Source organism: Gymnoscopelus braueri, assembly GCF_963280865.1.
Source record: "Gymnoscopelus braueri genome assembly, chromosome: 13".
NCBI classification, from domain to species: Eukaryota; Metazoa; Chordata; class Actinopteri; order Myctophiformes; family Myctophidae; genus Gymnoscopelus; species Gymnoscopelus braueri.
Genome location: NC_137615.1, coordinates 17,431,796 through 17,448,558, shown reverse-complemented (window position 1 = coordinate 17,448,558; position 16,763 = coordinate 17,431,796). Strand labels below are relative to the sequence as shown.

The 16,763-nt window shown below is 38.2% G+C and overlaps 1 protein-coding gene across 2 annotated transcripts; it reads right to left on the bottom strand.

The window, feature by feature from the left end:
* Positions 1-1,013: 1,013 nt before the first annotated feature.
* Positions 1,014-15,692, bottom strand: stxbp2 (syntaxin binding protein 2). Of its 2 annotated transcripts, none has more exons than XM_080447832.1 (19): positions 15,589-15,692; positions 12,173-12,222; positions 11,956-12,037; positions 11,646-11,722; positions 11,460-11,535; positions 11,225-11,328; positions 10,969-11,117; positions 10,789-10,873; positions 9,863-9,993; positions 9,612-9,719; positions 8,967-9,024; positions 8,767-8,832; positions 7,526-7,606; positions 5,066-5,207; positions 4,197-4,303; positions 4,014-4,112; positions 3,797-3,882; positions 2,587-2,747; positions 1,014-1,997 (listed from the first exon to the last, which is right to left on the bottom strand). In XM_080447832.1, the coding sequence occupies exons 1-19, from the start codon at positions 15,623-15,625 to the stop codon at positions 1,918-1,920; spliced, it is 1,779 nt and encodes a 592-aa protein (XP_080303958.1). In that variant the 5' UTR covers positions 15,626-15,692; the 3' UTR covers positions 1,014-1,917. The 2 variants fall into 2 exon arrangements, with proteins under 2 accessions (XP_080303958.1, XP_080303959.1); XM_080447833.1 differs by having other exon boundaries at positions 2,587-2,744.
* Positions 15,693-16,763: the final 1,071 nt, after the last annotated feature.

Genomic DNA, 16,763 nt, shown 5'->3' with positions numbered 1-16,763 from the left:
TCTCCAGCTTGATGTACAACAAGTACACCCCCTGGACATGACCCTAGTATGTCGCATGGTACATTCATCTGTAAGTAATTCTCTGAACCATTAAGTATCAAGCACTTTCCAGCTTTATGCCTCATTACAATTTAATGCAAAGAGGGTGGGAAAAATCCTCCACTGAGACAAAATAGTTCATTTGTTACTAAAAGTGATATGTAGTAGAAATGTATCAATTTCAATTCTTATTTTGTAAGAAGTTGATAACGAGCATCGGATCGTATGTCACTAACAGTATGGTCATTACTTTATTTCCCTTGCCTGACAATCATATAAACCCCTAAGTCAAAAATGTTCTACTGTGTTCTGGAATCACTTTTTTCACTGAGAAATCTTACTTGCTAATGTACATTTCTGGGGGAAGGTAATATTATAATAACTACAGTGCCTTTGTGAAATGTTGCTTTAGAAAGGTATAGGTCGCACTCAGGATGTTAGCTTTTTTAAAATATTTCTTCTACATGTCTTCATAATGAAGGACAAATATTTCGGCTATCCAGCCTTTGTCAGTGTCAGAAAGGCATTACCCATTTTAAATATTCATGTGTTATATTCCTCTGGTTTATTACACAATACACATTTCCCAATATTTGTGCACAATTTGTGTCAACACAATATTGTTCCAATTGACACTGACCATTGTCACAAGATGTGTTCGGTACTTTTCTTTACCGTCAAGACTTAATACTTGCATGTAACTTGTAAATCTGTGAAAAACTGCAGAAAATGTTTGAGTTACATCACAGCTTGGCGGACCCAACACCTATGCCTTATTAAGTAATTCCTAGAATCAATGAAAGTGGGTGAAATTAAACAAAGTTTAAAATAATTCATTTGAGAATTGGAGAAGGCGGCTTCTGCAAAGCTTGCATCATAAAACTGTAAAGAGGTTTTGAGTGACTAAGAGGCCATCATCTGTAAAGTGAAGTCCCATCTTCTCTAAGAAACAATGCACTTACTAAAGCACAAGATTTGAATATACAGTGTTTCTTTTATTTATCATTTTAACCAAAGGCAACAAGGAATAACAAAGACACACTACACTCAGTCCCAATCCTACATACTGTACAAGTACATGGTAAAAGTGCATTGTTTTAAAATAAAACAGTACTTAAGAGTCTGACTGAAAGTTCCAAGATAAGAATCAAAAGATGGCACCTCGATTTCAATGGTAACAGACATTGGAGGTCAGACATATTTCTCACACTGCCCTTCAGACATTAAGAATAAACAAACATTAAAACAATGACTACTTGTGTCAGTCAATATGTATGCATAACAGTTGACTCATGTTGCAGATTTGCAGTAGGATTTCCAGCTCTGTTGGGATTAAGACATTTCTTAGGTAGAATACAAAGGAAAAGAAAATTATAGTAACATAAAAACAATTTGAACTTTGACGCTATTACACGATACATTAATCAAATAATCTTCATAAAGTTCTGTGCTTAAATTAAATATTTTGAATGCAATTTCAATCACAGCAGCAGTATATACAGTACATTAACCATTTCACACCAGGTATTACAATAAAAATAATATTCTAAAGCAGAAAAAAAAAGAGATCACAAGTAAAGCCGGATTTATAAATGGTTTTGCGCCAGTGTCGCACAGCGAAAATAGCTCATATGCTAGCTCACAATGTGTTGTAGTGTGATGCACTTTTCAACTTGTTCATCCATTTTCATTGCACGACACCATGCGCAAAACAAAGAATAACTAGCCTTTAAGTTTTGTTTTATGATTGATTCTGACCATCTTCATGTTCTACTTCAGAGATTTCAAACCCCGTTACAAAAGACCAGCGCTGAATCATGTTGAATGAAAGACTTGAGGCATAATCCCAGTGTGCTCCTCCACACCCAGAGACATTGCCTAACACTCAGGAGCAAGCACCTGGTCCAGTCTCTTCAGATCATCAAGGAAGCTGGTGGGGGTCAGGATGTGAGATGAGCCTGCAGAGGAGAACAGAGAAGGCAAGCACAATCTATCATCTCTGTCTCCATTTAACCCATTAACTCATTCCCTGCCTAGAATGTAAAAAACGTCATTATTTCCAATTACCAATTCTGCCAAGAACGTATTTTAAAAAAATGTTTTTTTAAATTTGACCCAAAGACCAAGGAGATATGATTTTTCGAAGATCTAGACTCCTATCCACTTCCTTGTTAACTTAAAACCTAAAAATTCTATATCTCGGCTCCAGTCCCGAGTACTATTTTTTTTCAATTAAAAATCTCTGGCAGTGGGCAAACGCGGCCAGAAATAATTCAGGCAGTGAATGAGTTAAGACCTGAGGCGATTCTTTAAAATGCTAACAGTTTTTTGAAGAAAAAAAAATCAAGATTCTTCAAAAATAGCAGATCTACAAGCTCATAGCGCGGCACTCGGTGCCGCACTATGAGCTTGTATATCCGATATGAGCTTGTATATCTGCTATTTTTGAATAACCAAAGAAAGCTAAAGTGACACAGATGCGTTCCAGGTCTTAATGGGTTAAACAATGATGTGCACAGATCTGACTTCAGTATGTGGGTGGCTTACCGATCAAAACCTCCCACTTCCCTTCAGTGGCTCGAGTCAGCTCATAGGCAGAGCGCATCTCCGACTGTGACACCCCGCCAATCACAAAGATGATGAGACGAGGACCTGAGCGATATTCTGTCGGATTTTTATTTTTGTGCCAGTGGCCATATCGTGCACTGCTGTTTAAAAACAAACGGACAAACAACCAAAGAAAAACACATCAGGCAACATGGTCTTCGCTGCTACAAAAAAAAAAGGGGGAAATAATAGTGATAGCTGGCAAGCGTGTAGACAAATGTTAATGTCAGATCCCCTGCTCAATCCCTTTTAAAAACCAAGTGTGTTATGCTGCGTCTTAATGGAAACATCTGGTGTGTGCGTTCTCATTAAAATATGAAACATAAGCTACATCTGTCGTTATGTATACATACAGTATGCACAGTATATCACAGGTTACAGTTGCTGTTATTATATATATAACAACTGTTATCTGCATGTATAGAGGATTTTCAAATCGTAGCCGATTTTAAACACATGGGAGACAGACCTAATGACAGATGTTGACCACAGACATAATGACAGATTTAGCACACACACACTATAGTACAGATAACAGTTGCTGTCATAATGGAATATCAGTGTTGACATTAATAACACCTCAGATTTAAACTGAAATAATACTATGAGAAGCAGGAACGAGACAAAGCATTGTCCATTAGCAAATGCAGATTATGATCTTCCCAAGTTCATGATAGTGGTTTGTGTAAGCGCCACAATCATGTTGGAAAACCCTAGGGGATTATGGGGAGATTTATTCAAAGTAAAACTGGCTTAATTTCACCTTTTCACCTCCATCTCACTTTAACAAAATCTTGTATCAAAGTTAGATGAAATAAAAGCAATCATTTGACAACAACAATCTACAACCACTTGCTATGCAGTTAACCAAAAGTTGAACTTTTTCAAAAGTGGCTTTCACATATCGGTTTCTCTTTTCAAACGGTTTAAATGGCTTGTCATTTAGACCGGAGGCCGATTCTAAAAACGCCTTCTAAATCCTTTTTCTGTTTTCTGAAAAACGTCACATATTTATTCTAAAAAGTACACAGAGGTGTCCCCGTCTTGAAAGATATAATAACGTATAGGTGTTCCAGGTCTAAATAGGTTAGCCTACCTTTAATTCAGTTTATTTATATTATTGCACAGACAATATAACAATAGTACAAACCTGACTGCTGTCTGGGTTGTATTGATCTGAGCAGGTTCAGAGATGAATGGCCACTGTTTTTTGTCCAGTTTGTCTTCAATGATATTCTGCAACACATGGAAACAGAGAAGGTCTAAGTCAGGGGTGAGAATATCCAAAGGGCTAAAGTCAGAACTGAGAACATCCTAACATGTCCCAAGTCTGTCCCCAGTAGTTGCCCTCCCTCCAACGTTCATACCTCCATAATGTCTTTGATGGTGGGTGTCCATCTAGAGAGCTGGTAGGTGCTTTCTGTGCGCTCTTTCTTCTCTGCAGGTGTTTTCCCTGCATTGGGACCCTGACAGAAAGAAAACAATGGTATAACAAGGAATGCTAGGCTGAAAGCAAGAGGAGAATGTGACAAAACAAACTGAGTATTTACGCCTGCGATGATGTTACAGCCCAGATGCTGCATGTTGGTAATGATGTTGCTGTCAGCATGTATGTTGGCATGCTGGATGAGCTTTGTCAGGTTCTCCTCTGCGATGCCTATATGGAGAGAATCACACAAACTCTTTATGGAGAAATAGCAAAGAAGATCTGCATCTTTAAAAACGCTTTACTCTACTACAGCATTTCAAAACATTAAATTAATCCTTCTCTGTGGCAGTCTTATGCAGACAGATATGCGCTTATAGACTGGATTGAAACAGTCATTATGCTTTTGTTTAAGACAGAAAGTCTTGTAGTGAGAAGGACACACCCTTCTTCTTGTTGAGCAGTCTGTCATGAAGGTATTACATAACAGCTTCCTGTGCATTACTATGCATTTAAGATGGGAGGATATCCTGTCTCAATGCAATATTATATATTATGCAATATTACCATTAAGATTGATAAATGTCACAACGCTCTGCCAGTGCCACTTAAACCCAGATTACCTATTAATAGTGATGCTAGCATGGCTTTCCTTTATACTGTATGGATTGAGTGCATGAGCATAATGGCAACAGCAATGCACTCTCAAGTCAGTGGCTAGTGGTTACCATGTTAGGATATTGGATGGAAAGTGATTATCTATGCTGTAAACCCCACTCAAAAACAATCGTGGTACAATTACTATTTTGCTTGCATTCAAAAGCAAGACAATTCACCACTAAGCATTCACCACTCTACTACAGCATTTCAAAACATGAAATTAATCCTTCTCAGTGGCAGTCTTATGCAGACAGATATGCGCTTATAGACTGGATTGAAAAAGTAATTATGCTTTTGTTTAAGACAGAAAGTCTTGTAGTGAGAAGGACCCACCCTTCTTCTTGTTGAATATGTAAAGCAGGATGATGCGGATCTTTTCATAGGCCTGGACTTCAGGGTTGAGGAGCACAGGTACAATGCTTTTCATGGCATCTTTCAGAGCCTCTCCTTCTGCATCTGTCCCCATGGCCAAGTCCTGTGGAAAGCATCAGTAGATCATTGTCATCGCATTGTCATTTGAGTGTGTCTAAAAGTTCACTGTTAGTTTTGGCAAGAGTGCCACATTAAAAGAGGCATTTTACATTTTTGGAAACACCCATAAAGAATTTTCAGGAATGGTCAACCATTAGCATTGGCTACCCCAGGCACGACACCAGCTCAGTGGCCTTGTGGTTAGAGTGCCCGCCCTGAGATTGGGAGTCAGTTACTTAACCCAGGAATTTACACAAACTGAATTTAAATTAGGTGCAATGAAAAAATAAGAACAACAGTGATCGGTTGCAAGAACAGCTAATGATGTAGGTCAGCCATTCAGCAAGTCCTACCGTGGTATCCAAAATAAAGTGAAAACAATTCTACTTAATATTACAGATACGGTTTGACAGGTACAGCCTAAGCCCGCCGTAAATAAAGTACAGTATGATTTTTTTAAAAAAGACAATCTGCATGCATGATCCAAAAGCCATTTGAAAAAAAAGTGACAAATATTGGCCACATTAATTCTATGCGTATTGCTAAATGCTGGGGGTGGTGTGGGGGTCGGGGGTTGTTCTTTCTAAAATAGAAAGCTGCAAAAGTGCGTAATCTTCCTAGGAATCCCCAGCCCAAATAAATCTAGCACAAGGCTAAGCCAATTAACATCAAAACACTTCAACCAGTGGGAGTCATCCTTAATACAGTTACAGGGGTAGATTTGGACTGAGCTGCACAGAACAATGCAGCGGCGCATTCATAAGAGGACAGCCGACAGTAAAGAGCTGTGGCTGGCTGGCTGCCTGGCTCCAGCTGTCCATCATAGAGCCAACACATGCCCGTATGATTATAGAGACAGCTTTCAGACATGCTGATGATCCATTAATGGATGGAGAGAATCACTCAAACAAGTAGCCCATTAACACTTCTATCGCATAATGCCACAATCGTGCAAAAATGCCCGTGACTCATCTGATATAAGCCTAAGTCCGGTAGAGAACACACCGTCAGGGAAGAGGAGAAAGCATGGCTGTGCCTTGTGACACCCAGACAATTTACTGGGTCTTGGAAGTGGTCTGAGTCACAGTTTTACCCCAGGCTCAAGCTGATGGAGGGGATTTCTGGATGGTGGAGCCGCCGGACAGCAGTCTGTCATGCTGAAGGTATTACTCTCAGTAGTGACATAACAGCCTCCCTGCATTACTATGCATTTAAGATGGGAGGATATCCTGTCTCAATGCAATATTATATATTATGCAATATTACCATTAAGATTGATAAATGTCACAACGCTCTGCCAGTGCCACTTAAACCCAGATTACCTATTAATAGAGATGCTAGCATGGCTTTCCTTTATACTGTGTGGATTGAGTGCCTGAGCATAATGGCAGCAGCACTCTCAAGTCAGTGGCTAGTGGTTACCATGTTAGGATAGTGGATGGAAAGTGATTATTTATGCTGTAAACCCCACTCAAAAACAATCTTGGTACGATTACTATTTTTGCATGCATTCAAAAGCAGGACAACTACAGTTGCTGCAGTCCACTTCACCACTAATCCTAGCCCTTATCATCCTCTCGAAAACTAGATGACACATCTCAAGGGGTTATCCTTTCAATAAAAGGTACTATACTAAGTTACTAACACTATTAAGTTATGAGCCAAAATATTAGATCATATCAAATTCTAATATTTCTTGTTTTGTAATCTTTGGTTGCCTAGCTATTGAGGAATGTCACGCTTATTGTCCTCCTCATCTTGAATGACTAGTTTGTAAAGTGAGTGACAACAAATAACAACTTCAGCTCCACCCACTTTCTTCACCGAAAACTGAAAGAAACTTGCCAATCCACCGAACCTACTGGTCCACACCAACCCATTTAGACCTGAGGGACGATTCTAAAAACGCCTTCTAAATACCGACCAAAGTTTCCTGAAAATGTTTTATTTAAAATAATCATAATAATGTTGCTATATATATGGTAACAACTAAAATAACACAGAGGCGTTCCCGGCTTGAAAGGTATAACAACGTACAGTATAGGTGTAACAGGTAAATAGCAGATCTACAATCTCACAAAACATTATGATACGATGCATTGTGAGCATCTCACACAATGTGATGCTTTCCACATTTTGGAAAGAGATTCTTTTTTAATTCTTTGGAATCTAAAAATTTTAGAAATGTTTTGCCTATAATGACCTACCCAAAATAGGGATGCCAAAACACTCCCAAAACTTTCAGTTGAAGGACTTCTACATTATACTCTCTGTAAACAAAACAAAAAAGAATATGCCACAAACACATCTAGTGACACTGACCTGTTCCACCTCACAAAGTTTTTCAGAAGAAGCCTTGAATTTCTTCATGCAAGCATCAGCAAGATGCAGATGAGTGGAGTACTGTGAATCCAAAAAGGTAAAGGTTAGGATTAGTACAGCACTGTAATGAATAATAGTTTAAACTGCCTGATGTTTCAACATGGACTGCGTCTTCCCCAGAGACAGTATTGTTTGCAAAAATAAATACTGCTAAATTGGCCATGCGCTTCAGTGAATGTTGGGTACCAAAACCTCAGCACACTCTCAGGCAACATCGCTTGCCTGAGAGCTTATAACGTGGTGCTTCGCTTGTTGGTCTAGATTTATGGGTACATACAGATATATATACAGACAAAACCTGTTCTAGATGCTTGGCCTTCAGCTTCTGTAACAACTCTACAAATTTAGACTTCCTGTGTTAAAATGGTGACTGAAATGTTTCGTTTTTCTAATCAGCGATTTTCAGTGTGAAAGGAACCCCACACACTAGCATTCTTTTTCGTTTCCTAAACAACACAATATGTAAAATTATGATGTTTCATAATCATTGTAACCCTGAGGAAGACTATTGTCGAAACGTAGGTTTCCTGTACCTTTTAAATATTTTTTTGCATTGTGGCTAAGAGTTATGCGGCCTCCTCCTTCTCAACATCATAGGCATTGTAAACTGATGTTCTTGCTGTTCTACATACAGCCAACCAGTTGAAGAAATCACAGATTGAGGTGTTAATCTTTGCTTTTATGAAATATCCTAGACCATTACGGTTTTATGGAAGATGCTTCTGAACATGCATTCTATTGCTAGTTTGACCAATTCAAACACTCTTTAAAATAACAAGCTCACAACGCGTTGCAGCGTTGTGAGCGTGTAGATCGGCTATTTTCGGTGCGTGAAATGCTTCCATAGAAGACATGCTGGCTGCTACGGAATCCAAATGACTGAAATCAGTCGTGGCGACTGAGAACTTTAATCCATGTGTGTTACAGCAAGAAAGTACCTCATGATGACATCGCAGACTAGCATTACACAGTATCACAGACTAGCTTTGGGTAATCCAAGATGGTAGGAGTAACAATTTTTCAAATAATACAGTATGTATGTACAGTATGCATGTACTGTTATGTACATAGGCATGTAGATATTTCAGGGCCAATTGTCCTTTAAACTGAGAATCATGAGGTGATACTAGAGATGAAGAATCATCTATTTGTAATAAGATCCCTCCCAAAAGAGAACTCACCGTGCTCAACTCCTTCTGATACTGTGGCATCTTCTTTACCATCTGAGAGAGATCTTTGATGTTGGCCTGAAGAGCAAAACATATGTTCAGAATCAAAACACAGGATACCAAAAGACCAAATTTGGATGTTTGAAATAGACTAACAATTACCACTGAATATACAGTGGACATACTGCAACATGGACATAATGTAAACTCACTTTATCAGTTGACATCCTCTTGCTCTCACAAAAGGTGCGGAGAAGTTCTGTCACTTTCCTGTAAAGAAGAGTGAAGCATTTGAGTTACTTTGGACGTAAAGTATCATTCATCATGGTAAATCCTTATATAATGAGTTACAATGAGTCATGTTTCTTACTTTTATAAGTTAAGAAACATGACTTTTAAATGTACTGTAATCACTCAATAAATAATAAGATATTGTCTCATTTGGAATTCTACCAGGATATTATTTTATATATCTCGTTGCTGTTGAAAACGTGTAAGTAAAAAATAGCATAAATAGTAGATCTACATGAGCTCACATTGCATCTAGTTGTGAGCTTGTAGGTCGACTATAGACGCTACTTTTGCAAAACACTGTCATACGTCTTATAAAATAGGCATTAATTTGGTAAAGAATCATAATATGAAATATGGAGCTAGAAGATTTCCGCCTGACAGTGACGATATACACATCTTAAAAGCTAAGCTATTATTATGATTACAGCATTAAACAGTATTATAATATGGGACATAATTGTGCAACGACAAATATATTTTATGAAACCATCGTCCCCAACACTGGTTTCGACTGTTGACAGGTTGACTCATGGACGGGATTCGTCAAACTGTGCTAGACTTACTTGCTGACATCTGCTATGTGCATGTGCCTTAGCTGAACCCACAGATCATCATCTTCATCCAGTAACACTTCCCGCTGCTTTGAGTCTCCAATCCCAGTTGTCTGATACCTGGTCACGACAGGGGTACAAAACAAAAATAACTTGGGGCACAATTTCAGGCACAGCAGCATACCACTGCACTGATGCACAATCAGCTGGTCTGTTGGACAAATGAGCACATTGGATTTCAGTCAGGTCATGTAGAGACTCACTGGTAGATGTCCTGCTGGATATCTAGCAAGTCGTAGGCCATGGCCTGGAAAGTCAACTCGTGTAGGATGGGTGACACAGGGTCAAATCCACGGTCAACAATCAGTAATTGTGAGCGTGCTTTATCCGGACCCTAAGAATTGTGTTAAAAAAAAGAAAAAAAGGCATATCAAATAATGCAAAGCAGTGTTTCCTCTCGATAGAATCTTTGACCTAGGCTGGCCAAATTGTTGAGAAACCAAAGCAAAGACTTTTTAGGCATATTGTACAATAAATAGAAAAACATATTTGTATTGGTATTGGTATATTAGTACATCTTGGCTGTTCACACAAATATAAGTGCGATGCAATCAAAATGCATCTGTGGTGTGTTACACAACATCACAAATAAGTGTTACCATCTTCGAGATGAAAATAAAAGAGATTTAAGAGAATATTACACAAGCTCAGAAAGAAGCAAGAGTTGAAATAGGTAAAAAGCCCAAGAAAAACTGGAAAATGACATATGTTGACGTACGTATATTTCAGGACGGTATGGGCAAAGAGGGAAAGGTAATACATGCCTGTAGAGACTCATCTCAGACGCAAGATGTCAGCTATGAAAAACAGAAATGAAGAAGAGAAGAGAGAGAGCAAGGTCCAGCAACAAGTAGAAAAATAATTAACAGGAAATAAAACCCAGAAAGCACAGAAACTCCCATAAATGTTGAAACCCATAGAGAAGCATAATTTCAGCTGGGCTGTTACAGCTAACCTTTATTATAAAAAAAACAATAACAACCTCCTTTAGCTGAAATGGATCTCACACCACGAGAAGTTTGTTCATGCGTCTTGACATCCTAAAATCCTAAATACTCTAATAAATGCAAACACTATTATACAAAGTAAAGTGTTGTTGGTGTGATGGAGTACTGAAGTAGACCCTCACCTCTCCCATGCTTGGGTTGTCTGCTTTATGAGCATTGAGGCGCTGGTAGACCTCCTCTGCTAGTCTTGCATTTTCCTCTGGGCCCCTGGAGAGACAGGGTGGTTATGGCACTTTGAACCGAGCAGGTGAATAAAATGGAATGAATGCTAATTTTTTTTAAATGATGTCAGGTGACTATACCTGCGGTAGCGGATAGCAGGGTACTCCTTCAGTGTGTCACAGAGAGTGGCAATCTGCTCAGCCAGTTTCTCCATCATTTTGCCTTTGTCTACGGATGCAACAGGGCTGTAGAAGCAGTGCATGGAGGTGGGGTCATCCAGGGTGAATACCTGAGGGTAGGGGGAAGGAGGTGAGGTTCATATCGGCTGGTTGGAGATGGCTCAACAGAATGAACCAGCTTTAGGAAAGGTAGGAAATAAATATCCTCCTCACCCACCTGAGACTCATACGGCAAGAAAGAAACATTGATCTCTTTCAAAGTCTTGATGACCTTGGCAACCCTAGATCTTCCAAGTTCAGCAAAGAGACCATCTGGACAAGCTACAGACGAGACAGCAAAACACAACATCAACATTTAGATCCACATTAATAAACACCAGAGGCTGAAACATGGTTTTCAAAACACTTGCATACTAATAATTGTGTTTACTAAAATCTATGAAACAACTTACACTCGGTGAAGAAGATATGTGCTGCTTTGTAAGTAAAGGCAGTATCTTTGAAGTCATTGATCAGAGCACGGACCGACTGTAATTCAAATAGAAAGCAAAAAACAATAAATAACAAAATAAAAATTAACCCAATGGTACAATGGTTATGGTTGTGACATCGTGAACAGGTAAAGGCACACGTCTCACCTTCTCCACTGGAGAAATCAGATAAATGGCCTCCAGACTAGAGATGGGCTCCCTGCGTTTATTGATATCCTCCACAACTGTGTGGTGGAAGAAGAAATAAGATAAGATCAAATGTCTGGAACAATACTGCAAAGGACACAACGGAATCCTTCAATGATGGGAAGTCCTATTGTTATTAATGAAATGTGGGGAAGGAGATCACGCACCCACAATAAATCTGCCAAAACTCGATTTTAAAATGTAACTTTCAAAGTGCACTATAACCTAATTTGGGCTAAACACCTTCACAATAATTTGCCTCCGTACTTACTGGTCACCCCTTCTGCCAAAATGTCAGACATCTTGCAGCAAGATGACAAAATTCGCATACTCATGTGATCCACAATGAGGACCTGGAGTAACACAGAACAGGTACATAACATCAAACGAAATTAATACTGGAGTATAACACAGAACACGTACATCAAATGGAATAATACAAAATGGATCAGAGTGAGGAGAGATCATCCTTTAAGGCGGCAACTCACCTTCCACTCGCCATCTTTCTTGATACTTTTAATGACTCCATTCAGAATTTCTGTGAGGAAACAAGAGACCAATGTGGATTGAGTAATACACATAATGCAGAAGGAATATTAGGCCTATTCTATTCATTAGAAACCTCTCTAGCTGCCAATATTCAAACAAGTTGGTTACATACAACTTTACCATGCCTTTCTCCACTTCACAGGAATACATAAGCAATGGATAATTTTTGCTTTCTATTTTTGTAAATGATATCCATATGGTTCTTTGCCCGAGGGTTCAGTGGAGTTCAAGACATATTTTACCACGTCCTTGCAGCTTGCACTGCACTCTGAAGGGCCGGTCACACTGAGCACTATAACTATAACTATAACTATAAAAATATAGTTTTAAAAATCGTCATGTCAAGTGGATGGCAGAGTTCACACCAACTATAAAAAAAATACCATGGCGAACAATATAGTTACAGTTATGGTTATAGTGCTCAGTGTGAACGGCCCTTTACAGTGAGTTAATCACATGTAGCCTATCAATGTTGGTTTGTGTGTTAACAGCTCAGACTCCAGTCAATCTGTTGTGAGAGACCCCAGAAATTGACCTCTGTGTGTGTGTGCAGTTAACTAATAGGCCATAAGGGGGAGAAGATGTTCATCTGGAGAATCTGGAATGTGGTCTTGGGTGTTCTCTCACAGACATCCTCCCTGTTCTTCAATGACACTAATAATGACACACTGTGACCTGCAGCTTTGAGCTTGTATCTCTCTCATAATATGATATACATCATATTAAACCTGTTGATTTCTGATTAGATGAGACTTTACTGGCACAATGCTTGTGGTCAACTGTAAAGGTCATACTAGAATTTATAGTGGATCAATTCAAGATATAAATACAAAATAAAGTATGTTTTAAGTTGCATTTTATGCCTTGAAACAAGAGTTGTTCCAAAGCTGCCGATACTGACTAAAATGCTGGGTATCAGCGAGTATGCCAGTCTGTGCCATTCCGATACCACGTAATTTATCACGTGATGATATTTCATTCATAATAGTAATATATTTTGATTGCTTCAGTTGATGTTGCAGTAATCTTACTGTACTATTTACATGATTATTTTACTAACTTGTAGCTTGACAATTATTAATGGAATTTGTATTCATTCCTAGATCAGTGGTTCTCAAACATTTCAATTTCAAGGACCCCCATAACTCTGAGAGTGTACACACAGGGTACATTCTGTACACTCTCACTGTTACAGGCCTCTACGGGTCCATTTGGAACCCCTCAAGGAACCCTGAGAGTCCCTGGATCCACTTTTTAGAGCCACTGCCCTAGATTTGTTTAAATCACACATTGGTATCGGATCTGTACTCGGTATCGACCGATACTCTGAAGCTGTGGGGTATCGGTAATCGGTATTTGGAAGGAAGAAATGGTATCGGTACATCTCTACGTGAAACCCCCGATGTGTCATTACTAGAGTGACGAAGGGAGTGCGGCAAGCTATGTCACACAAGTCATGAGAAATGAGGAACTTCCTAGAAGGAACTGCTGTTCTACAGTATTTCCTTGTTTGACATCATTACCAGTGGTGGAAAAAGTACTCAAATGTTTTAATTGAGTTAAAGTATCAATGCTGCAGTGTAGAAATACTCCGTTACAAGTAAAAGTCCGGAATTCCAAATTTACTCGAGTAAAAGTACAAAAGTATTGGCTTCAAAAAGTACCAAAAGTAAAAGTACTACTTATGCAGAATGTCCCATCTCAAATGTGTAAAAGGCTTTTGAAAATAGCAGATCTACAAGCTCACAACACTTCTCTGCTTTAGCCAAAGTTTACATAGATCTGAAGTGGTTAATCATAATGTATGTCTTGTAATAATAATAATCAAAATCTACAAAGTAACTAAAGTTTTCAAATAATTGTAGTGAAGTAAACGTACAATATTTGCCTCTGAGATGTAGTGGAGTAGAAGTAAAAGTATAGAAACATGGAAATACTCCTGTAAAGTAAACATTCCTAATTGTACTTAAGTACAGTACTTGAGTACGTGTACTTAGTTACTTTCCACCACTGATTATTACTTAGCACTGTAGCAACATTCATCTAAAGATCTACTAGTTTATTGTGATAAATGTATAATGGCAAAGATGGTACACTGTTCTTTGATTATGAACACATACGGTAGATATATTTCTGACAGCTAAACAAATAGTTACTCTGTAAATACTTGATACTATTAGCTGCGGTTCTACTAGTATGACCTAACATCACCAGGGCACATTCCTTGCATGTTAAAGGATCCTTGGCGTAAATAAAGGATTCTGATTTCAACAACAGGTGAAGAGATAAGAATGGTCTTCAGGCTAAATAGCAACTATGCATCACTGTGACCAGCTTAAGATCAGTGTAGAGATGGCTTCCTCTGCAGACAATTAGTCACCAGTCTACCCCACTGAGTTATTATTAGAAAACAAAAGCACATCATTATGCAGAATTAAATGTGGATACAGTGGTGGAAAGTAACTAAGTACATTTACTCAAGTACTGTAACATTTTGAGGTCTTTTTTACTTTACTGGAGTATTTCCAATTTTCCGTACTTTTAATTTTAATACTCCACTACATCTCAAGAGGCAAATATTATACTTGTACTCAACTATGATTATTTGAAAAATGTAGTTGCTAGTTACTTTGTACATTTTGATTATTATTACAAAACAACATACATTATCCACTTCAGCCCTATATAGATTTTGGCCATTTGAAAATAGCAGATCTACAAGCTCACAATTTAGATCTGCTATTTCCAAAATATTTTTATACACTTGAAAAGTTGTGAAATGGGACAGCCTGCATAATGACGAGTTCTTTCTACTTTTGGTACTTTTAAAGTACATTTTGATACCAATACACTTTTGTACTTTTATTCAGACATTGAAAGTATTTATACTTTTACTTAAGTAAAAAAAAAAAAGAGTAGTGAGTACTTCTTCCACCACCACTGAGTAAGTGTTTCAGAGCAATTCAAACAAGGCAGGTGAACCAACTTCCTATTAGCTCCTACACCTGTCAACAACAGCAAGCTAACGCTCGGTTATTATGCTACCTAGTCAATTCTGTGTATTAAACTAACTAATATCCCTGGTCAATGTAACGACCACCATATATCCACAACTGAGTACTTTTTTTTTACGTGTCAGAGAGCTCATTTACAAGCAAAAACACGGTTAATGTTTATCTTTGCCTTTGGAGGGTGAGAAATCACTTGGTGCGACCGACTTACGTCATTATAACCTTTTGCTGTTCAAACACACGCTATCATAAAGACCCAGAGAGGTACGCACGATGTGTTTAGGATAAAACATCACCTTTGTTCACTCTATATTCTTGAGGATATTAAAGAAAAGGTAACTTACTTTCTCCGACCACTGCCTTCAACCCACTCGGTGCCATCTTGACAACTTGTGAGTCTCTCTCGAGTCAGTCACTTCCTTGTTGATCTCTTCTCTCCAGTCCATTCCATTCATGCAACTTTTGAGGGTAAACATTTCCCCCCAGCGGCTGGTGTTGGTATTGCATGGATTGCAAGCAGTGTTGCCTGTTTGCGAGAGAAATAAGCAGCCAGCTCTATGAAAACAAGCCCAAAACAAGCAACTAATAGGCCACATCATGACCTATATACATATATATAAATTGAAAATAGCCGATCTACAAGCTCACAACGCGTCTTCATAGATAGACTTCATAGAAAAACAAGCCCATAGTCGCTTATAATAAGCAGACATGGCAACACTGATTGTGAGTCAAAACCACATTATAGTTTTTCCTGATAGTTGCTCAGGGGAAAGACCTTGTTGTAAAATGTAAAGTCACATATATTTTTTTCAGTAGCTACTTTTGGCTTTATATCAGTGGTGGAAAAAGTGTTTTACTTAAGTAAAGGGATCAATACTGCAATGTTACAAGTAAAAGTCCGGGTAATTAAAAATAATTTGAGTAAAAGTACAAAAGTATTGGTATCAAAATGTACTTAAAGGGGTAGTTCACCCCCAAAATAACTTTTTTTCTATTGATTACTGACCATCTGGAGCCTTGAATTCATAGATATTTTTTTGTTTTTGTCACATTCCTAAGCCAATAATTTGATTATAATAAATGTGTCCCCATTGATTCCGGTAGGAGACACAAATGCATTTGTGTCTCCTACCGGAATCAATGGGGCTAAATTTATTATAATCAAATAATAAAGGAAGGAATGCGACAAAAACAAATAAATATCCATGAATTCAAGGCTCCATGGGGGTGAGTAATCAATAGAAAAAAAGTTATTTGGGGGGTGAACTACCCCTTTAAAGTACCAAAACTAGAAAGTACTCGTTATGCAGAATGTCCCATTTCATAAGTTTTCAAATGTATAAAATGTATAAGAATCTTTTGAAAATAGCAGATCTACAAGCTCACAATGCATCACATCTCAACGCATTGTGAGCTTGTAGATTAGCTATTTTCAGATAGACTAAATGTATACAGGGCTGAAGTGGTTAACGGATGTTTTATAATAATAATCAAAATCTACAAAGTAACCAGTAAC